This window comes from Cervus elaphus, chromosome 15 (genome assembly GCF_910594005.1).
Source record: "Cervus elaphus chromosome 15, mCerEla1.1, whole genome shotgun sequence".
Classification (NCBI taxonomy): domain Eukaryota; kingdom Metazoa; phylum Chordata; class Mammalia; order Artiodactyla; family Cervidae; genus Cervus; species Cervus elaphus.
This window is the reverse complement of record NC_057829.1, coordinates 66,365,958-66,386,594: the sequence shown is the minus strand read 5'-3', so window position 1 is coordinate 66,386,594 and position 20,637 is coordinate 66,365,958. Positions and strand designations below refer to the sequence as shown.

The following is a 20,637-nucleotide window of genomic DNA, read 5'->3' as shown; positions in this document are numbered from 1 at the left end:
GTGCACTGACTCAGCGGCCTCCCCATTCAGAGTGTTCCCCCACTGCTCCACCCTCCTCTCCCGCCCCTAGAGTGCCCTTTGAAGCCCGTAGGGGGCTTTGATCTGGGGTCTGCCCCGCACTCAGCAGGCCAGGCCAGATGCGCTGGGGTGGGGGGAGAGGCGCAAGGGCCGACCATCCCCCAGGCCTTACCCTCCCCCTGCACCCGGCCTGGGCAAGGAGACTGTTTCCGGCTGTTGCGGGAGGGCACTCGAACTACCCCCCCTCCCCACCCCACGCCTTGCAGCTGTTCCCCAGCTGCCCGGCCCCACCCCAAAGACAGCTGGGAGAGAGGCTGGGGGCGGAAAGCGGGGCGCAGCTGCTCAGCTCCGGGGCTGGGACCAGGGAGGGCAGCGACATGAAAGAGCCCGGGCCCGCGGGGGTGGCGGGCGGAGGAAACCCCCCGGCGGTCGCCTCCCTGCGGGCTCCGCACATCTGGCCCACAGGAGCCATCAGTGGGGTGGGGGAGAAGAGCTCCGCTCCTGACACCCTGCCCTGCCCTGCCCGGAAAGGGGAGGAGTGATGGCCTCCCTGGGGAGGGCGGGAAGACACTGCTTGCGGGGGGCAGAGCCAGTATCTCTGAGCCTGAGCGCTTCGCGGAGGGAGGCACAGGGCGTGCCTGTGGGTGCGGGGGTGGGGGTGTCCCGAGTGCGTAGAGTGAGAAAGGCCCCCCACACCTCCTCTCCCCGGCCCGGTTCCTGGGGCAGCTCCAGCTCTCCTGGCCTCCTCTGCCCCTCCTCTGACACTTTTGGGAGGTGGGTGACAGCTGCTCGACAAAGCCAGGGACAGCTGGGTAGCTGGGGACAGCTGGATGGGGTTAGCCTCTCCTGGGCTCCCTGGCTGCCCAGGCACCCCTGGCCATACTACACACAGTTAGCTGCTTGGCTGCCTACAGCCTGTGTACCTGGGTGTCTGTTTGCTGGGGTGGGCTTTCAGAGGTGGGGCCTGGTGGGGTTCAAGACCCTCCCACTCCCACCAGAGTCTCCCCTCCATATCCCAGTCTCACTGATGTACATGGAGAAAGAACCTCTTCCATCCGCTAAACCAAAACTAGGCCAAGTGGGAAAGAAATCGGGCAGCTTTCCGTCTTGGCTCCCAACTCCTGGCACAGAAAATGTCCCAGGGTTCCTGACAACCGGAGAAAGCGAAAGAAAGCGACAGTGAGATGGGAGCAGATGTGAGTAGAGTTAAATGTCTATCTGTCCAGCAGCACCTGCCCCCAGGCATCCTTCCACCCTGGGTTGGAGGAGCACTGTACAGGCTCTAGCCATCTGCCTCCCCTCAATAGTCCCAAACAGGTGCAGAAGAGAAGGGGGCAGGCCAGCTGTTGTCATCCTGCGCTCCTGGCTCTGGCTCCTTGCCAAAGTGGGGAAGGGGGAGCGGTGATCAAGGTCCACCCACTGCACACTGAGTCATTTTCTACCCCATTAGGATAGGAGGATGGAGGAACTTAGCAAGACCAAGACTTTGGTCTGGCCAGCCCTACTGACCGGGAGACAGGGACGGACTTGCACCCTTTTCCTGAGAAGGGGGGTGACTAGCTGTCGGTGAAGTTTGAACCCCTGGTGAAGGACTTACCCATAGCTCCCTGTCTTGCTCTAGCCTTTCTGGGGTGGGAGGCGTTCAGGCCCTGATTCCACCCAGACAAGGGGAAAGAGAACAAGGCACCCAGGAAAGGTTGCCCCTTCTACTTTACACATAAGCAGATCTATGCAAAGTGTTAGGCAACAAACCAGAGATCTTTTAAAGGATCAGCCCCCAATATTGTAAAGCAATTATCCTTCAATTAAAAATAGATTTTAAAAAATTAGCCCCCACCCACCCTCACCTGGCTCCTCCCCCAAGAGGGCTTGGTGTGCCCTGCCCATCCTTCCACCCTACCCACAGGTCTGACAAGCAGGTCCCTGGCCAGTCCCTCATGGCAGCACTTCTCAAACCCCAGAATGTGTCAGAATTACCAGGAAGTTAAAAATGTGATTCTTGGGAATCCCCTGATGGTCTGGTTAGGACTCTGCGCTTCCACTGCCGAGGGCAGAGTTCAATCCCTGTTCGGTTTGATTCCTGGTCTAGGGAGCTAAGATTAAGCATGCCTCGGCAAAAACAAAACAAAAGCATGTTGCCCTCAGTGATTCCCACTGAGTCCATGTAGGGCCCCAGGAATCAGCTCTTTTTAACAAGCTCCTGACACACCGAACTTTGAGAAGCTCTGCCAAAGGGGATGAGGGTAGGATGTCTTTTTCACCTTGCCACCCAACCTCCATGCTTCCCAGCGTTCAAGATTTTCCTGGCTTCTCTTCCTCCATGCTCACGGGTAGGAGCCAGAGCCCAAGCCACCAAAGGAAGAAAGGAGCCAAGTGCCCCCCACCCTTATCACATCAATGGGGGCTGAGGCTCCATTAGACTAAATTTCAAGATAGAGACTGCTATAGCTCTGTGCCCTTGGCCCTACACAGTGCCTGGTGCTTAGCATGTGCTTAATAAATATTTGTGGAGTGAAGGAGGTAAACTTTGCAAGACTCATAGAAAGGTATTTTTTCCTTTGTCCGTCCTTGCTAAGAGCATGTTGGCAGAAACTCAAAGAGATGCCGGGGCCCATGCAGCAGGGAGGCTGGGCCTAGGAGGCCCTCAGCAAATATTTGTCAAATGAACCCAAGGCTGAGAGTAGATATAGTTAGTGGCTGACGAACTGATATTCACAGGCCTGGAACAGACTAAACCCAGAAGAGAATCAAGGCCGGGGCTTCCGTCTCTAGAGGGGGCCCCTCCTCACACCAACGCCTGAAAACCCCAGGCCTGGAGGGGTTGGGGGTAAGAGGCGAGGCAGGGAGTGGGACTGCGCCATTATGTTTATTAGAAGGTTGGATTTCAGTGTGTGCTCTAGACAGATTACAGAATAAATACCTGCACCTTGAGAACAGGAAGTCCACGATTCATACAAAGTGCTCACTACAGGAAGTTGCTGTGTCAAAACCCAGGCAAGGACCCAACTCCGGGCAGCCCCTCCTCTCCCGCTGACCTCGACAAGGGCTGTGCTATGGTTTCTTATTTTATTATTTCTTTTATTTCTCTTTATTATTATTAATATTATTATTATTTGCTTTTGCTGTGGTCACTATCATTGGCAAAGTTCCTTTTCCCCTTTCCTGGACATGGGGTTCCTGTCTTTAAGATTCCATTCTGAGGCTGAAGGTGCCGAAAGCTGCTTGAGAAGTGGCCTTTGAACTCCGTCTGGGAGGATGGTGAGAAGGAAGCAGGAAAAATCATTCTTGGTTTTAAAAAAAAAAATTAAAAAAAAATAAAAGCCCCACAATCTACAGGTCATTCCTTATTCAGTCAGTGATCAAACTGCCCAAAAGAAAACCAAGAGGAGAAGCAGTCCAGTGGGCACCTGGGCCCTCCTCCCAGGACTGGGTGAGGAGAGTTGGAAACTGCCCCTCCCCGCAAGGCTATAAAGGAAGCTGAGGCTCCTTCCAGCCATGGGGTGGGAAGGGGAAGGAGGGAAGGGAAAAAGGTGAGACAGAGAGAGAGAGAGAGAGCTCAGCGCCTTGAGGTAGACGCTTTCCCAACTCCGGGGCCACCTGCGGCCCTGGCCCAGGCCAGCTCCCACTGTCACCTCCGCGTCCAGGAGATTCATTAAAAAAAAAAAAAAAAATCAAAACAAGCCCTAAACAAAACAAAATCCAAAAGGAAAAGACTTGGGGGAATGGAGGAGGGAGGGAGGGAGGACAGGAAGGTAGAAGGGCAGGTCTCTGGATGCATCATCCCCAAGCCGCCGGGGGCTGGGGGGGAAGATTCCCTGGTGCTCACTGCCCGCGTGGCGTTAGCTCGTCACGTAGTGTTTGGTGGACGGCTGCCCATACACCCTGTAGAAATCTTGGTGGCCAGGCTGCTGGGAGGCATCGAGCCAGTCTCTGACCGCCAGGCCGGGAAGGGACTGGGGGACGGAGGGGGTGGGCGGGAGCGGGTGTGAGTACTCCTGCGAGGGCACTGTCCAGGGGAAGTGGCCGGAGCGGGGGTAGGGCTGGTGGCCGCCATGGTTGGCCACGGAAGAACAGTAGCAGTTGTCCACAGAACAGACGAGAATCTTGCGGCCGCCATACTGGGGGAGCATGGGCTGCTGGGCGGCAGAGCCGTTGGGATACTGCGATGGGGGGAACACCGGACTCGAGTGCACTGGCTGGGCGCCACCCGGCAGGGCCACCAAGTGCTGCGTGGAGCTGCAGGGCCCCAGGGGCTGCCCTGACTGGCCCTCGCTGCTGGCTGTGCCCGCTGCCCCATACTGGCCGCCCACGGGGCCCGACGACGTCTCTAGGAAACTGGCCTCGGGGAAGGCCGTCGAGTGCTTGCGCTTTTCCGCCCCAGAGCTGCTCACGCCACAGGGGTACAGGGGGACGCTCTGCAGGAAGGGCACCGGTGTGCTGAAGGGGCCTGTGGAAAGTTTGGGCAAAAGTCGCAAAAGCCCCATCCCAGGCCACCCCAGCCTCCTCTCCCCGGGTAACTTTTCTGTCTATGGGGCCAAGCACAGTACATCACACATCATCTTGATGCTGGCTACTCCATTCCCCTTTTACAGCTGAAGAAGCTGAGGCTTAGGGAAGTACTATGGCCTGCCCAAGGTCCCACAGCTGGAAGTGGCAGAGCCAGGATATGAGGCAAGGCTTATGACAGGCCAGGCTACCTCTCAAAGGGAAGGTTCTGGCATTTACCCTTGTCCAGATGGTTCCCTCGGCCTTCCCAGGTGGCTCAGTGGGTAAAGAATCCTCCTGCGATGCAGGAGACACAGGCTCCATCCCCAGGTTGGGAAGATCCCCTGGAGGACGGCATGGCAACCCACTCCAGTATCCTTGCCTGGAGAATCTTATGGACAGAGGAGCCTGGCCAGCTACAGTCCATGGGGTTGCAAAGTATCAGACACAATGAGCATGCATGCAAAGGTTTCTCTTCCTTTGATTGAGGATCTCACCCCTCACCTTCTAGCATCTTCCGCAGCTGTTTCTCCTTCTTGGCCACCTCGTTCAGGAAGAGCTTGGAGTTCAGGTGGCCGATCTTAGGGGGAGAGAGGCTGCTGCCTGTGCAGGTCTGGGTCCTGGGGGCAGTGGACGGGGCATCTGCTGTGAGGAGGTATCACGCGTAAGCCCGCCCTACCTCCCCGCCATGGGCCTGCCCCTTCCTGCCCTCCCCTACGTGTGTTCCCCTGAGGACCAGCGGCCATCTGCTCACCTGTCCATTAGTATTTTCACAGACTTGGTGTTCTAGGGGGAAAGAAAAGGGTGTCAGTGGGAAAGGCAGCATGGGAGAGGGGAAGATGGAAGCTGCCCCATTCACTCTCTCCCCATGCAGGGCTGACACTTCTGAGGCTGGCCAGAGTGTTGCAGGGGCAGAGGGTGGGGTGCCTCTGTTTTCAGAAGACTGAGCTCTTGCTGTGTGACAGACAACACCATGAGTGCTTTCCAGACATCCAGCATCTTATCTAAACAACTACCAAGAGGAAGGTTCTGAAGGCACTCAATATTTTATCCAGAATCTTTGGGGCAGGATGTGTTTCGGATTATGGAATTTTTTGGATTTTGGAAGGGACATGTGATGCCTGTATCATAACATGTGATTACGGAGGACACCATAATCTAACACATCGATGTTTCTGCAGCAACGTTTCAACATTTGTACCAAGTAAGATCAATAAATATCATAAATTGCCAACATTAGTTCAGGTCAAATTTTTGCTGTTAGATGAGTTGCCTGAACTTTTCACTTTCGGTTTTCAGAGATTTTTAAAAATCTGGACTTATGGATAACAGATAATAGATCTGCATGGAAAAGACCCTGATTCTGGGAAAGACTGAAGGCAGGAGGAGACAGGGATGACAGAGGACGAGATGGTTGGATGGCATCACCAATTCAACAGACATGAGTTTGAGCAAGCTCTGGGAGATGGTGAAGGGCAGGGAAGCCTGGCCTCTGCAGTCCATGGGGTCGCAAAGAGTCAGACACGACTGAGCGACTGAACAAAAACAACATTATCAACCCTATTTTATAAGTGAGGGAGCTGAGGCCTAGGGACGTATATGACTTGCCAAGGTCATAAAGCTAGAAGGAACGGGGGTGGTGGGGAGGTTCTGAATCCACGCAGGCTGGCTGCAAACCCCCTGCGGTGGGGGAGCCAGCTGGGGAGCAAAGCATGCGGACTCCAAATTAGAAATGTCCCCCTGGGTCCCGCCAGCCAGCCCTGGGCCCAGCCCACCTTCATGAAGCTGACATCCTCTGTCTTGTCGAAGAGTAGCTGCAGGGAGCCCAGGAGCTTCTTGGCCTCCTGCATGCGCTCCCCGAGATGCAGCGCCTGCGCTGCGTTCTCGCTGCAGAATTTGGCCTGGGCCTTGTCCAGGACCTCCACCGTCTGCCGCAGGTCCTCGTCCAGCAGCTGGTGCAGCTTCTCGTACTGCAGCCGCACCTCCTCCTTCAGCTGGCTCACCTTCTCCTGCAAGGGTGGGGGGACCGGTGAGTATGGGGGTGCCTCTGGCTGCCACTCCTGCCTGACTCCCATCCTGGATAGGGGAGTCTGGGACCCCAAACACCCAGGCTACCTAGGGCTTCCCACGGGCAAGGTCGGACCTGGAATACTGAACTGGTAGTACAGCAACCCTGGCACCAGCCGGGGGCTCATCCACTGACAGGTCATTGAATGACTGAGCAAGGGGTTCTGGCACATAGAGCTGACCATGCAACAGGTCCGAGCCCAAGCGAGGAACGAGCCCCAGGCCTTGTGCCCAAGCCATCCCCACCCTATCCCGGGGCGTGGGCGTGGCCACCTCCACCAGGCGCTTGTCTGACTCAAGTTTGTACAGCTGGTCCTCAATATCCTGCTCCCGCTCCTCCAGTCGGTCCTGCTGCTTCATCAGCATCTTCTGCAGAAACAAAAGGGGGAAGGGCATCAGAGGGGGCTAAGACTGGTGGACACCATCCTTCCCTGTACAGAACAAACTCATCCTAAAGATCCTCTGAACCAGGTGACCTAAAATCTCTGCCACCCAATCCCTTCTGGCCCTCGTGCAATCCCAGGGCCCTGGCCAGCCTGTCCCCAGGAACAGAGAGCCGGGAATAGCTTCCCACACATTTCTAAACCATGAGCTTTCTGAGGGCAGGGTCAGGCCAGCCTCCGTTCTAGCACTTTTCCTGTAGAGAATTATCTACTCATTCCAGTAATGCTGTGAGATAAGTACTATTATTATCCACATTTCAGAGAAGAGGAAACCAGAAAGGTTAAGTAGTTCCTCCAAAGTCACACAGCTAGTAAGTGTCAGAGCTGGAATACAAACCTAAATGACCAGGCAGTAGGGTCTGTTCTTATCCAAGTCATGGGGCCTCTCTCTGGGGAGCACCATCTTAGAAATGGTACATAGCTTCACACAGCTTTCTTGGGTCTCACAAGTCCTCTGGCCCAGCCCAGAGATCTTATCTCATGCTTGCCTTACACTTGTGGGACATCAAGCCAGCCAGCTGACCCCTGGCTTGCTCCTGACACTGAGAGCTGGGCCTCTGAAGTCCTTGCTAGTTGGACCTGGAGGGAGAGAAGACTCTGGCTCTCCGAAGACCTGAGGCCAGTTTGCTGGAAGGTCTGGACCATGCTGCCCTTCTCAGCCCTTAATCTTCTGACTCCACAACCCCTTTCCTCCCAGCGCTGCTCATCCTGGCTGTTCCAACCACCTTGTTATCCTCCCTTACCAGACACACCTCTTGAAACAAGGTCCCTTTACTGCCCAAGAGCCCTCAATGACCCCTCCTTCGAAACACTGTAGGCTCTTACAACCTACTTCTCCTAGTCAGGTGTGCTGGTATCTTGTCCCTGACACTGCACATTCAAGCTCCCTGCAGCCTGCTGATGCCTTTCTGTAACTCGAGGTGCCTTCTCCTATTCCCCGTCTATTCTTCAAGGCCCAACTTAAGGCTCCGCTCCTCTCCATGGCCCCTGCTCAGAGGGTCTGAAGGTCCCTCCCTGTCCTGGCCGTATGGTGGGGCTGTCACATTGCTCTCCTTCTATAGCTGTGGTGTCCAATATGGTAGCCACTAGTCACAATGTGGCTATTCCACTTTATTTTTTTTTTTTTTTCTATTCCACTTTAAGTTAATTAAAAGTCAAACACACTAAGCACCAGTTTTTCACTCAGTTTAAGCGCTCAACAGCTCCATGTAGCTAGTGGCTACTATACTGGACACTACAGACACTACACACACAAATCATGGCCACGTCACAGAAAGAGCTAAGGACAACAGCATTCTATAGTCTGTCTGACAAACTGCACTCTGATCTCCAAACAAAACTCAAGGCTTCTTGAAAACAGGGCTTTGCTGCTGTATTTTTCTACTTCCCTTCCCAGTTGAGACCCAAGGACCCCAGCACCCTACAGATGCATAACGTTGTTTGCTGAATAAACCCATGAGTTTTGTGCACAAAACAAGATTTGCAAAACAGATTGCACAGACCCTAGCTCACAGTAAGTGTCCACTCCGCCAAAAGTGGCTCTTTTTCTTCCTCTGTGTATACCTCAAAGTGACCCTCAAGTTTGACCCCGTGACCCTCACTCCCATTCACATTCAGGAGGCTTCCTCAAGACAAGCTGCCAGCAATCCCTCCCTTATACCCCCAACCCCTTTTACATATGGGGAAACCAAGGCCAGTAAGAGAATTTGGCGACCCTGTTTTGTGTTGGTGGCGACCCTGGAAACAGAAAACCAAACCTCCGGGGCCAGGAGGAGGCATTCAGATTCTGAGCTGGGAAAGTCTGGGACACACTGCACCCCCGCCACGCCAACAACTTGACCTTTCAGTGACCCAGGACAGCACCTCATGACACAACCCACCGACACAGCCCTGCCCCCACTCCAGCACCTCATCCTTCCAGCAGGCCCCTCACCCCAGCCCCGCATGCACAGGGATCTGCTGCCAGCCTGGGAGTCAGAGCCTGTCTAGAAACACAGCTGGCTGGGAGCAGGAATGGAGGTAGTCACACGTCCTTCCTCCCTGTCTGTGAAACTGCCCCCAGGCATGTGAAGAGGGCAGGCAGCCCCCCCAACTACATGTATACAACTGCACAGGCACACACAGGCACACACCGCCACCTGGGCCCTGAGACCACCTCAGGCCCACTGTCTTACACACACAGCCCTGCACAGTGCTGAAGGCCCCAGACAACGGAGGGAGGCCTGCGTGAAGGTGAGGTGGCCAGAATACCAAAGGACTTTAGACCTTTGTACCTCCCTATAACACATTTCTGCCTGGTGGCTGCCTCGTCCCCACACTTGGGAGGACAGTCCTCCAACCCAGATGCATCTGAGGCTCCAGACCTTCCCAGTGTCCAGGACATCTGAGAGCCCAGGCTTCACCCACCTCCACACATCTGTGCACTGCAGTCTCCCTGCCCATCTCCTTCACATGACCAAACCCATCAGTATCAGAGTAGGGGTGTACCTGGGGCTGAGTCCCAGATAAGGGGCAAGAGAGAGGCAGCCCCAGATGGGATCCCAGCCCCCCTTCCCTCAGAGCCCTGGAGTGGGCCTGTTCACTCCCACCCTCCAGACCAGTGGGAGGTCCCCACCACACCCCTCTGAAACTCCCTCAGGGTACAGCCCAGGGAGGCACTTTAGGTCTTGTCCCAGAGGGTGGGACTCAGCCCCTTCCTTCTTCTGGGCTTTTCCCAGATCCTCTCCTGGCAGCATTGACACCCTAGGACCCTGAGGTGTCCTCCCTTGACTTCCGGATCCAAGCCCTAACTCCTGCCTGCCCCAAGCCCTCTGGGACAGAGCTCAGCCCAGCCAAGTGGGCACATTCCCCAGCAGGTGGCTGGGTTTCATCAGCCCAGGCCCAGCTCAGAGGCCATCGGCCTTCTGTCTCCACTACAGGGGGAAGGGAGAGGCCCGGAATAGGAAGGAAACTGTCAGGGGGTAGCAGCCACCCTTGGCCTGGGAAGGGGGCCTACCCTGTCCAGCTCACCCTTGCAGGAATCACTCTCCCTCGGGGCTAGGTGATCTTACTCCTGCCACAGTCAACACCTGGGGGAACAGGAGGCTGCGGGGAATACTGCTGTCTCAGACGTTGGAAAATCGGGCGTAAGAGCAGTGGTGGGGAGAAGGGAAATCCGCTTGCTGCCCCTCGATCCCACCAAATGACTGAATCAGGTTGCTAAGAAGCTAGAAGATGGGGAGCAGAGGAAGCAAAGGCCCCTTCCCCTACCAGCAGCCTCCTTTCCATCTCAACCTCCCGGAAATTACTGAGAGTTGAGGCTCCATTACCCACTTGGGAAAAACCCACAGGTGAGAGACTTCCCAGCCTGACCGCCTCTCAGTGCAGGAGGCAGTGGGACATATACTCTACAAACTGCTCCCAGCCCGCAGTGGGTCACACAGGACCGCGGCACACCTCCAGTGTGCAGAAGCAGAATGGAAAGAACCATGGTCTAGACTAGTAGCACTCAAGGGACCACACCTCCCACAGAAGGCCGTGAGGCCCAGCCCCACTCCACACCTGCTGGCCCAGGTGGGTCCTGCTCACTCCCATCCCTATTCCTTCCCTGAGGACTTAAGACCTTCCACAGTCTGCTCCTGGGCCTGTGAGGGCAAAAGCATCACGAAGACTTAGGGGCTCACTATTCCCACCCTTCCGAGACCCTCATACCTGTCACCTAATGTACAGATTCTGCCTTGAGCTGCTCTCTCTGACGCCCAACACCAGCTTGGAGAGGGATCCATCATGAGCCCCTCACATTCCTGCCCCGGGAAAGCTTCCCAGCCTTCTAGAGACTGACTGGCCAGGCCCAGCTGGCATTTCTGGTGCCAGACTGGACTGGGCAGACGGGTAAGGCCATAGAGACTCTAGGATGTATAAAAGTTAATAAATGATAATAATAAAATCCTCAAGTCAACCTTGAAGAAAAGTGAAGTCAGGAGGGAACAGGGCCTCAGGAGCCAGGCCAGAGGCAGGCCCCAGGTTTTTTAGAGGGGGCCAGAGCTGGAGGTGAGAAAAGGGTGCTGGGTGGCCAGAGCACTTCTTCCTGCTCAGATGACCCCCATGCCAGCTCCCGCTCTGGAGGCAGCCCCTGCGCAGAGCGACACCCTCCTAACCTCCTCCCCAGCTGCCAAAGCCGCCCCCTACTCTCCCCCATCAGCCCTAGTCCCAGGAGTATATTAGTTAGCTTCCCCTCTCCTTGGGCCACAGCACTCCCTCCTGGCCTCAGATCAGCTTCTGCCTGCCCTGGTCACCCCTTCCCGGGCCTCAGTCCCTGCCTGGGGCTACTGTGTGGTCCCCTAGGCTGCAGACAACCACAGACCCAGAGTGAAGTGGCTACAGGGCACGAGCCAGGGCAAGGAGAAAGGAGGCACCTCGGAGGCAAGCCCCGGCAGACCTAGAGAGGGTTTCCCAGCTGCAGAGTGGAATTAGCTTTTGCCATGCAGAGAGCAGCGCTCTGGGGCAGCAGAACAAAGAGGCGAGAGAGAAAGCCCCCCTTTGTCTGGGTTTGAATGCCAGGCCAGCCGGGAAGGAAGGCTTTCCCAGAGCCAGGGATACGGCCAGCCAGGCCTGCCTGTTCAGGCCGGGGCTGGGGCCCCAGCCAGGCTCCCCTTCTTCCTACGACCACCTGACTGCCCCCAACACAGCATGGGAGGATCCATCTGGGCTTCCACCTCCAATACCCACCTCAGGCAACAAGCTTACCCAAAGGTGTGTCCCCTCCCCTCCCCACCCCAGCATCCCCACCAGGTGAGAAAGTTACACAAGACTCACACCTACCAACCAACCACCACCAGGCAGGCAGTCACACACACACTAGTGCCATCACCGATAGACATGTGTGCATACTCAACTTCCACTCACAGGTGTACAGTCAGTAGGGCACCCCCCGCCCCCACCAACACACACATGGATCTTCCCGGCCCCACAGTCAGACACAAGACAACTCTGTAATTAAGTCAGTCATTCACACTGTACCTTCTCGGAGATACACATGTGAGATACAAAACAGTAGTTCCACATGAGATGCACACCCAGACACACCAGTTACACACGCACATCTGTGGAGATGGACGCACAGGCACCCAGAGTTGGGGGAGGCAAAGTAATCAATAGGGCGTGCATGACAGGTGCCCAGCTGTATCAGCAGGATTCTGGGATGGAGGTGGGGGGCTGGGCCTCCGCCTCAGGTTCCTTCCTCTCTGCCTGGGGCCCAGGGAGGAAGGCCAAGCCCTACCCTGCTTCCTGATCCTTCAGGATGGTAAAGGAGCAGTTACCTGACCCTCACACCTCACACACACACCCACACACAGCCTCCCCATCCTAGCTCCCACCCCACATAAGACCTCAGGATTATGGTTGGTGGAGGGCAGCAGGGTCAATACTGCCTGAGGCAGGCTGCAGCCACAGCCAGGCTCTGGCTGGGCCAGGGCAGCCCTTTCTCCCAGAGCCCGCCTGGTGACAGACACATGGGACAGAGACCTAGGTCCCCTCCAGGGTCCTAGGGCAACCCCTCTGGCCAGCGGCAATGGGAGCAGGGTAACCTCCACCCCCAGCAGCTGTGAACCCCAAACTGGCCCAAGAAGTGGGATCCTGTCTCCAGAGAAAAACCTCTTCTCAACTCTAAACCTTTGAGAACTCAAGGTACAAAGTCCTGGGAACATTTCCAACCTCAGTCTGGGGTATTAGGAATGACACAGAGGCACAACTATGACCTGAACACACACACACACACACACACACTCAATGCGTAACCATTTACAGACATGACACATCTAGGCCTTATCTTGGGTCTTCTTTCTATGTTGAGGAGGGTTCTAAGATAGAGGTGCTCTCAGCTCAAACCAGTCCCAAGTTGCTCACATGAATCCCTAAACCTGGGGGCTGAAGAGGGTTTGACCACCTGGATGCCCCAATCTTGGGTCCTCAGCCTTCCATAGCCCCAAAGGAGAATACACTGGGGTCTAAAGGTGTCTCAGGGGTGTGGTCTCTAGGGTCTACCCAGTGGGCATCCAAGCTTCAGAGCAACATGGCCTCTGCACACTGGCTTCCCAAGGGCAGAGTCGAGCAAGGACTTCAAAGCCTTGCCTTTAAGACCCCCTGCTAGGTGGAAGCCCTGCTTGGCTCCCTGCTGGGTCCCAGCTCTGGGTCACTGCACAGGTGGGTGCTTTGACTATGGGGCGGAGGACCACCCGGGGAGATTGATCAGGGTTTCCTGTTTCTAGCCAATAGGGCATTTCAGCAGCCCCTAGCCCTTCTCTGGGACGACGGAAGAGGAAGCACAAGAAGCAGAGCTGTCTGTATCCTAAGGTGTGATCCAGGTTTCCATGCGTCTGCTCCTGTATCTGGGAGAATTCTGTTGCCTTCATCCATGGCACCAGCCGGGGCTCTTTAAGACAGACTCCCTCCCACAAGGGAAAAGAGGCCCAGAAAAGGCCCCTCCTCCTGGCTGGCCTAGTGAGGATGGAGCGCAATGGGTTCTTCCATTCAGATTCTCGGCGGCTCGCCCCCTCCCATGAGGATGAGGCCCTCCTGTTCAGTAAGTCCAACTCACACCAAGGGGCGGTGGCACGGAGCTGAGACCACTGCAGGGTTTCCAACTCCAGTGCCCTGACAGCAGAGAGAATCTGGAGGGCCTGGGGTAGGGGAGCCTGGGAAGGGATGAGACTCAGGCTGTGGGGCACAGATGCTGAGCACACAGAACTGCACATCTGGCTGTGATGCAACCCACTACTTCTGCGCCTGCCCACAGCAGGCACAGGAACAAACACACACACACAGACGCACATGCACATGGAGCTGCTAACAAAGTTCAGGGCCTGCTTCCATCCAGGTCCTTCCATGCGCTCAAGGACATGCTGGTGGGAACTCCAGGGTACACTGTGTACGTGTGCCAGGAGCCTTTGAGGGCAAAGCAGACAGTCTCAGAGACACTCGAGAACATGGACCCACATCTACAGACACCCTCCTACTACCAAATCAGGTACAACCGTGTTCTCTCCCCCACCGAAATGAAAGACACCTGAGCACTCTGACATAACTAAGGGCAAAGCCGTGGGTGCAGACACACATTCACTCTACACACTTACTCATCACCCTGGCTGTTGTCCCTTTCTCTGTGCCTTTCAGCCACATCTCCACCTTTCCCCTCCTTTCATTTTCCACTGTCAAACCCCAGGACAGAGAACTGGGCAGCTTTCCTTTTTCTGCACTTTTCCCAGCCTCCTTCCCAGCCCTTCTACCTTTATTAACAGCTTCTTCTATTAATAGTCTGGGCTCTGCCTGCCCTGGGTTGGGGGTGGAGGACACTAGGGGCTCATTTGTTCCCCTAGGCCTCTGCCTTTTCCAGTCCTGGTGTGTGTGAGGAGGTGGCTCTTCTCGCCATCCTCCCCCATTACACACACACACTTCCTTTAAGAATCAAGAGGCCCTGCCCTGGCACAAAACCCCAGAGCTACCCCATCCAATTGGAAACTAATTATACAGCAAATTTTATTTGTTATCCCTGCCCTCAGCCTGTGGCAGCCCTCCTGCCTTTTGTTAGTTGTATGTGTATGTTTTTTAATTGCTAAACAGTGACTCATTCTGACTGGTCCCCCTCACAGGAAACAGCCCCCATCTCCAACTGTGCCCTGCTCAGAGCTTCCTCATACCCAAGCTCCCACTGGTCTCGACTAGCCTCCAGGGGTCCCCACCCAGCAACACTCCCAGTCTCACCCCCATGATATCACACCCAGGCCCCAAGCTGGGGCTTCTGAGATGGCTCAGACAGTCTCAGGCCAACCCCTTCCTTCTGGTATGACTCAACCCTGAAAGCCAGGGGACCAGGGAGGAACCTAGGAGGAGCCCCCCTCCACTGAAGGGGACGGAAGTATTGCTTCAGTCCAGCTCCACAGCCAGGCCAGGCCCAGAGGCCTGAGGGGGAAGGCGGTTTTGACATTGGCCGCTGCTGCAGGGTGTATACAATGGGAGGGGATGCGGTTCCATAATCACCCAGCCGGCAGCCCAGGGGAGCCAGCTGCCTGAAACCAGATTGCAAGGCGGCTCAACCTTAAACCCACAGGATTCTTTTTCCGTCTTCCACTTCCCCTCCCCAAATGTGGGAGGGCTGTGATAGAGGGCTGGGCTGGGAGAAAAAGGCTCAGGGTGATGAAGACATACTTTAAGGTGTGTTCATGCGGACGAGTGCAACACACACAGGCACACCGTGGGCAGCGATTCTCACATATGGAGAGGGGGTTACCGGGAATAATCCCAACAGCAGAGATGCTGTCCTGGTGATGCCGTTGGCTGCCCAGGCCTTGGCCAGATAGATACCAGGGGCTCTGCTCTCCCTCCGGAAGCTCCCCCTCCACCCTCCCAATGTGTTTCCAATAGGGCTTGAAACTAACATGGCTGCTTTTGTTTACTTCCTCATTGGTATGCCAGCATCATGGATCATGTCAGCCACAGCAGCGGCACCAGGACACTCATTACATAAACAGCAGCTGGAGAAGCAGGACCTGGGTCACTGCCTTTAGTGACTTCCCCTAGGGCCTACGGAAACAACTGCCGGGCCAGGGAGCTGCGCGCAAAACAGAAAAGCAACAACCAAACTCTACCCCTGACAGCCCCACACCTCATTTCTATAAGTGACTGACAAGATGGACCCTATGAGCACAGGTGCAGGAATATATCAAGTAGCGACTGGGGACCCTTCTTCCCAGGACCTTGCCTCCAAACTTAGAGTGGGAGTTTGGAAAGGGGCTTCTGGCCTGATGTCACAAGAGTCAGCCTGTCCGGAAGGGTGGTCCGAGGCTGCAGGGAAGGAGGGGAGTGTGTGATTGTGTGTGTGTGTAGGGTACTTGCCCGGATCTCATTCCTCCGGATCTCCACGTCGCACACCGAGTGTCCCTGATGCGCACCGCTGTAGTAGCAGCAGTACTGGCACACGGCCACCTGCTCGGCTTCGCAGTGGTAAAGGCGGTAGGCGTTGTGCTGAGGGCAGCTCCAGGCCCGCACGTCGTCCGCCTCCACCAGGAGGTGCCCGCGGGCGGTGGAGGGCTGCTGCAGGTGCGTCTGCACGTGGGACTGGCAGCAGGGCGCCTCGCAGCGCAGGCAGACCTTCTGCGCGGGCAGCGGGGGGCCGCGGCGGCAGAACACGCAGTGCAGCGCCGCCGGCGGCTTCTCCACGTGCAGGGCGTTGAACTTCTCCACGATGTTGGTGAGCTTCAGGTTCTTCTCCAGGCCCGGCTTCTGGTTGTAGGCCTGGTTGCACTCTGGGCAGCGCACCAGGCCGCTGTCCTTAGCCCACGCCTCGCCGATGCAGCCCCGACAGAAGTTGTGTTTGCACGGCAGCTGCACCGGCTCCACGAAGACGTGCAGGCAGATCGGGCAGATGAGCTCCTCCTCAAAGCAGTTCTTCCAATTCTCCGCCATGGCGGCGGCGGGCAGGGGACCCGGGCAGGTCTCCCCAACACCCCGACCTCGGGGGGTCCGTCCGGTGCCGCGGGAGGGCCACCGAGCCCCGAGCGGTCCCGACAGTCGCTCAGTTCACCAGCGCCTTCCGCGCTCCCGCCCCCCAGAGGAGTGAGCCTCGGTCCTCACGCAGCGCGCGCAGCCGGCTGCGTCTCCTCCTCCTCCTCCGGAGCGCCTAGCGGGAGGCGGCGGACTGCGCCAGGGCCGCGGCCGGGGCACCAGCCCTGGAGGGGAGCGCCGGGGTCCAAATTCCATATAAGAGGCCGCCTCTCGGTCGGCGCGGCTAGGGCAGCGGCGGCCGGCGGCCCGCACTCCGGCCCGCGGCTGACATTGGGGCGCGCCCCAAGGCGGACAGAGCCCGGGAGCCGCACACTTCCTCCAGAGACGGCAGCGGCAATGGTGGCTCTCTCCCGGCTCGCCGGCGCCGCGCCTCCCTCGCCTCGGCCGGGGTCTGAGAGGCCGGGGAAGCAAGTGCGGCCCGGCCAAAGACTGCTAGATCCGGACCGGGCGGGTGAGGCGAGCCGGTTCCCGGGCCGCGGCGCGGGCGCCCACCGGCTGGCCCGCGGTCTGCGGGTGCGGGCTGCGGGGCGCAGGCGGGCCGACTCCGGGGCGCTGCGTGAGCGCAGGGGCAGTCATTCAGATGAAATTCCAGTCCCCGGCCAGAGACAGCAGCCCGCCTCTGCCTTCCTCCTCCCTTCACAAATAGAAACGGAAGGGGGAGGGAGAGAAGTGGAAAAAAAAAAAAAAGCCAACCAGAAAGGGAGGGAGGAGAAGCCCCGGCGGAGCTCCGGCCTGACCCCCTCGTCTCTACTTCTGTGCTCCCCCGAGGCCTGGCGCCCGGCGCCCCCGCCGCGGAGAGACCCCGCTCTCCGTCTCCGCGCTGGGCGGGCGCCCCGGCTCTGCCGAGGAAAACAAGGATTGATCAAACTAGAAAGGAATTTTTCTCAACTGCTAATGAACAGGAGGCTCGGCTCCCGGCCTTCCCCTCCCCCCCCGCCCCGGCCCGGCCCTCCCCCTTCGCCACCCCGGCCCCCCTCCCCCCCACTTTCTTTTCTTCTCGGCCTCTGCTCCGGTCTTCGGGGCTGCGGTCGGAGCCAGCCCGCGGCGGCGGAGCCGGGCCGAGCCAGCCGGGCCGGGCTGTCTCCCTCAGCGTCCAGCCATCTTGAGCTCCCGGCAGCCGCCGCAGTGGCGGCCGGGGGTCCGAGCGCGCTCGCTGGAGGGTCCTGCAGCGTTCTTTCTATCGCTCGCTCTCTCTCTCTCTTTTTTTTTTTTTTGGTGGGATTTTTAAGGGGAGGGCTGGCGGCCTCCCTCAGATTAGAAGACAGGGGAGAAAATGCCAAGTCCCGATTTCTCTCCACCTCTGCTCCACCCACCCTGGTTCTTTCCAAAAAATAAAAAAAGATTAGAATTGGAAGAAGTCGGCAGAAAGGCGAGCGCCCGCGGCCCCCAGCTGCTGCCCAGGCGACGCGTCCGGGGCGGGCCCGAGCCAGTCGCTCCGTCGGTGGGTCCGTTTGTCCGCCTGCTGCTTCTCAGCTGGGGGGAGGGCACTCCGGGCAGGGTCTCCGCAGCGGCTGTCGCCTCAGAGCTTTATCCTCAGATCAAAAAAAAAAAAAGGGGGGGGGGAGGAAAAAAAACCCCAACACTCTCATCACAGCCACCTTCAGCCATCTTGCGCGTATTATTATTTCAGGAATAATCTGTTTAATAAAAATAGCTGCGTCTCTAACCCCCTCCCCCTCATCCTGGGCTCCCCGCCCCCTTTTAATAATAATCTCGATAATAAAAATGATCTCCTGGCTGGGCAGTCCACGGCTGCCTTTTCCTGCCTCAGCTCGCTCGGGCTTCGGCTCTCCTTCCCCTAGGAAGGGGACGGGAGGAGGGGGCTCGCGGCTTGGAGCGGGGGTTTCGTCCCTGCTGCCCGCCAGTTGGCCCTCTCTGCTTTAGTGGTAAGGAAAGAGAGCCCTCGCCACTACCGCGCTGTTGCGAGGACGGCAGGCGGGGGAGGGGCCCCAATTCGCAGGACCGGCTGGAGGGGTGCACAGGGGTCCCCGATCTTCCCGCCACAGCTTGGCCTCGGAGTCTGAGCCCAGGAATGGGGAGGATACAATGAGCTCGGAGCAGAGCGCGGCGGGCAGGGTGGAGACGCGGGCGGACTGCGGTGAGCCGGGGTCCCGAGTTAACGCGGAGAGAGGCGGAGGCAGGAGGGTGGTGTCCCTACATCAAGGCCGGTCCCGCTACTCTGCGAGGGTAGCGGGGGGAGACTGGGAGGTGTAGGCGAGGAGAAAGCAGCAGCACTACGGCGGCGCCTGTAATCAGCACCCGCTGGTTCTGCCCACCCGGCACTGGAGAAATAAGCGGACAGGGAAGGGGGAGGAGGGGCGGGGCGTATTGTCCGGAAGTGCTATAACACTTGCTGGGCGCCCGGCTCCTCCCCTTATCCCTTTCTGGAGTTGGGGGCTGTTCCGGAGATTGTTTCTGCTATTGGTCTCCAAACTGGGACTCCGCCTCTTTAAGGCGGGGCAACCCGGGGCTCACGTGACTTGCACTAACTTCGGTACATTAAACATTGGGGATGGGGGATGAGTGTCTCTGCTTCTTAAAAGGGAGATGATAATGCTGTGGAGTGGGACCACATCTTCCTAGGCCTCTTCACCCGTGGCTCCTTTTACCTGAGAAGGAAAGGAGGGTTTGTCAATCGGCTCATCTGTTCTGATGGAACTCAGCAGCAAATTGCAAAGGTTCACTGTGCAGCAATTTCCCCGGTATCCTCAATATTTTTACCTACTTTTTTTTTTTTTGATACTCTATTTTCGGCTGCCCAGGGCAGCATGTGAGATCCTAGTGCCCCCACAGGGATCGAACCTGTTCCCACTGCAGTGAAAGTGAAGAGTCTTAACCACTGGACAGCTAGGGAATTCCCTTCCCTACATTTCTGAGGCTTAAATCTACCAAACAAAATATACATTATTATTCTCTTCAATTTATAAGGAAATGGAGGCTTAAAAAATTGGAGTAAAAAAAAAAAAATGGAGTCAACCTGTCAGTTAACAAATGTTTAACAGAAGTCTCATGCACCAGGCATTTTTCTAGGCCCTGGGGATTCCCTGGAGAACATGTACCCAAAAAAAAATTTTTTTTAATTAATTATGTAGGATAATTTCTGTGGCAGAGAGTAAGGGACTCACACAATATTCTCAGAAAGTGAAATTTGAGCTGAAACCTGAATATTCAGGAGGAGTCAGGGCTTCCCTGGTAGTTCAGCTGGTAAAGAACCTGCCTGCAATACGGGAAATCCCAGTTCGATTCTGGGTCAGGAAGATCTGCTGGAGAAGGGTTAGGCTACCCACTCCAGTATTCTGGCATGGAGAATTCCATGGACTATATAATATGTGGGGCTGAGAAGAGTCCGACACGGCTGAGAGACTTTCACTTCACTTGACAGGCCTTTCACTTCATAGGCAAGTGACGATCTGGGAAAAGAGTGCTTTGGGTGTGGCATGTGTGCTCAGTCGTATCAGATTCTTTGCGACCCCATGGACTGTAGCCCGCCAGGTTCATCTGTCCATGGAATTTTCCAGGTAAGAATACTGGAGTGGGTTGCCATTTCCTTCTTCAGGGGAGCTTCCAAACCCAGGGATCGAATTGTGTTTCCTGGTTGGCAGGATGGTTGGTGGATTCTTTACCACTGTGCCACCTGGGAAGTCCAAAGAGTGCTTCAATCAGAGGGAAAAACAAATACAAAAGCAATGAATAAGGTATGTTCTAGGGCTGAAAGAAGGCCTGTTGTGAGGGAGAAGCCAGGTAGGGACCAGAATACACAGGGTTGTGGTAAGGAGTTTGGATTTGAATCTGGTTGTGAGAAGCTACTAGATTTGGGATGTATTTTGGAAGTAGAGCCAAATTAGATATGGAGTGAAGAGGAATCAACACATAATAGTAATAGAGTAAGAATGGGATCAAGATATGCTTATCACTATGAATATAGAATATTCTTCTGAATTTAGGATTTGGGCCTTAACAAGAGCCTGGGTGGTGATGCCATTTACCCAGAAGGGGAGAATTGGAGAGGATTAGGTTTGGGTGGAGAGATTTTTGAATAGTTCTAAGTTATGTTTGAATTGGTTTAGCTATTCCAGTGGCAATTCCA

The 20,637-nt window shown here is 56.4% G+C and overlaps 1 protein-coding gene across 1 annotated transcript; it reads right to left on the bottom strand.

Annotated features, from left to right (window-relative positions):
- Positions 1-2,865: 2,865 nt before the first annotated feature.
- On the bottom strand, positions 2,866-18,836 carry TRIM8 (tripartite motif containing 8). Its single transcript, XM_043925874.1, has 6 exons — positions 15,882-18,836; positions 6,844-6,939; positions 6,279-6,512; positions 5,258-5,289; positions 5,008-5,123; positions 2,866-4,465 (listed from the first exon to the last, which is right to left on the bottom strand). The coding sequence occupies exons 1-6, from the start codon at positions 16,449-16,451 to the stop codon at positions 3,858-3,860; spliced, it is 1,656 nt and encodes a 551-aa protein (XP_043781809.1). The 5' UTR covers positions 16,452-18,836; the 3' UTR covers positions 2,866-3,857.
- Between the last annotated feature and the right edge of the window lie 1,801 nt (positions 18,837-20,637).

Coding starts and splice junctions, on each gene's coding strand:
- TRIM8 (XM_043925874.1), bottom strand. CDS start 16,451: ATGGCGGAGAATTGGAAGAACTGCTTTGAGGAGGAGCTCATCTGCCCG. Junction 6,513..6,843: donor CAGACAAGCGCCTGGTGGAG/GTGGCCACGCCC, acceptor CCACCCTTGCAG/GAGAAGGTGAGCCAGCTGAA. Junction 5,124..5,257: donor GTGAAAATACTAATGGACAG/GTGAGCAGATGG, acceptor CACTGCCCCCAG/GACCCAGACCTGCACAGGCA.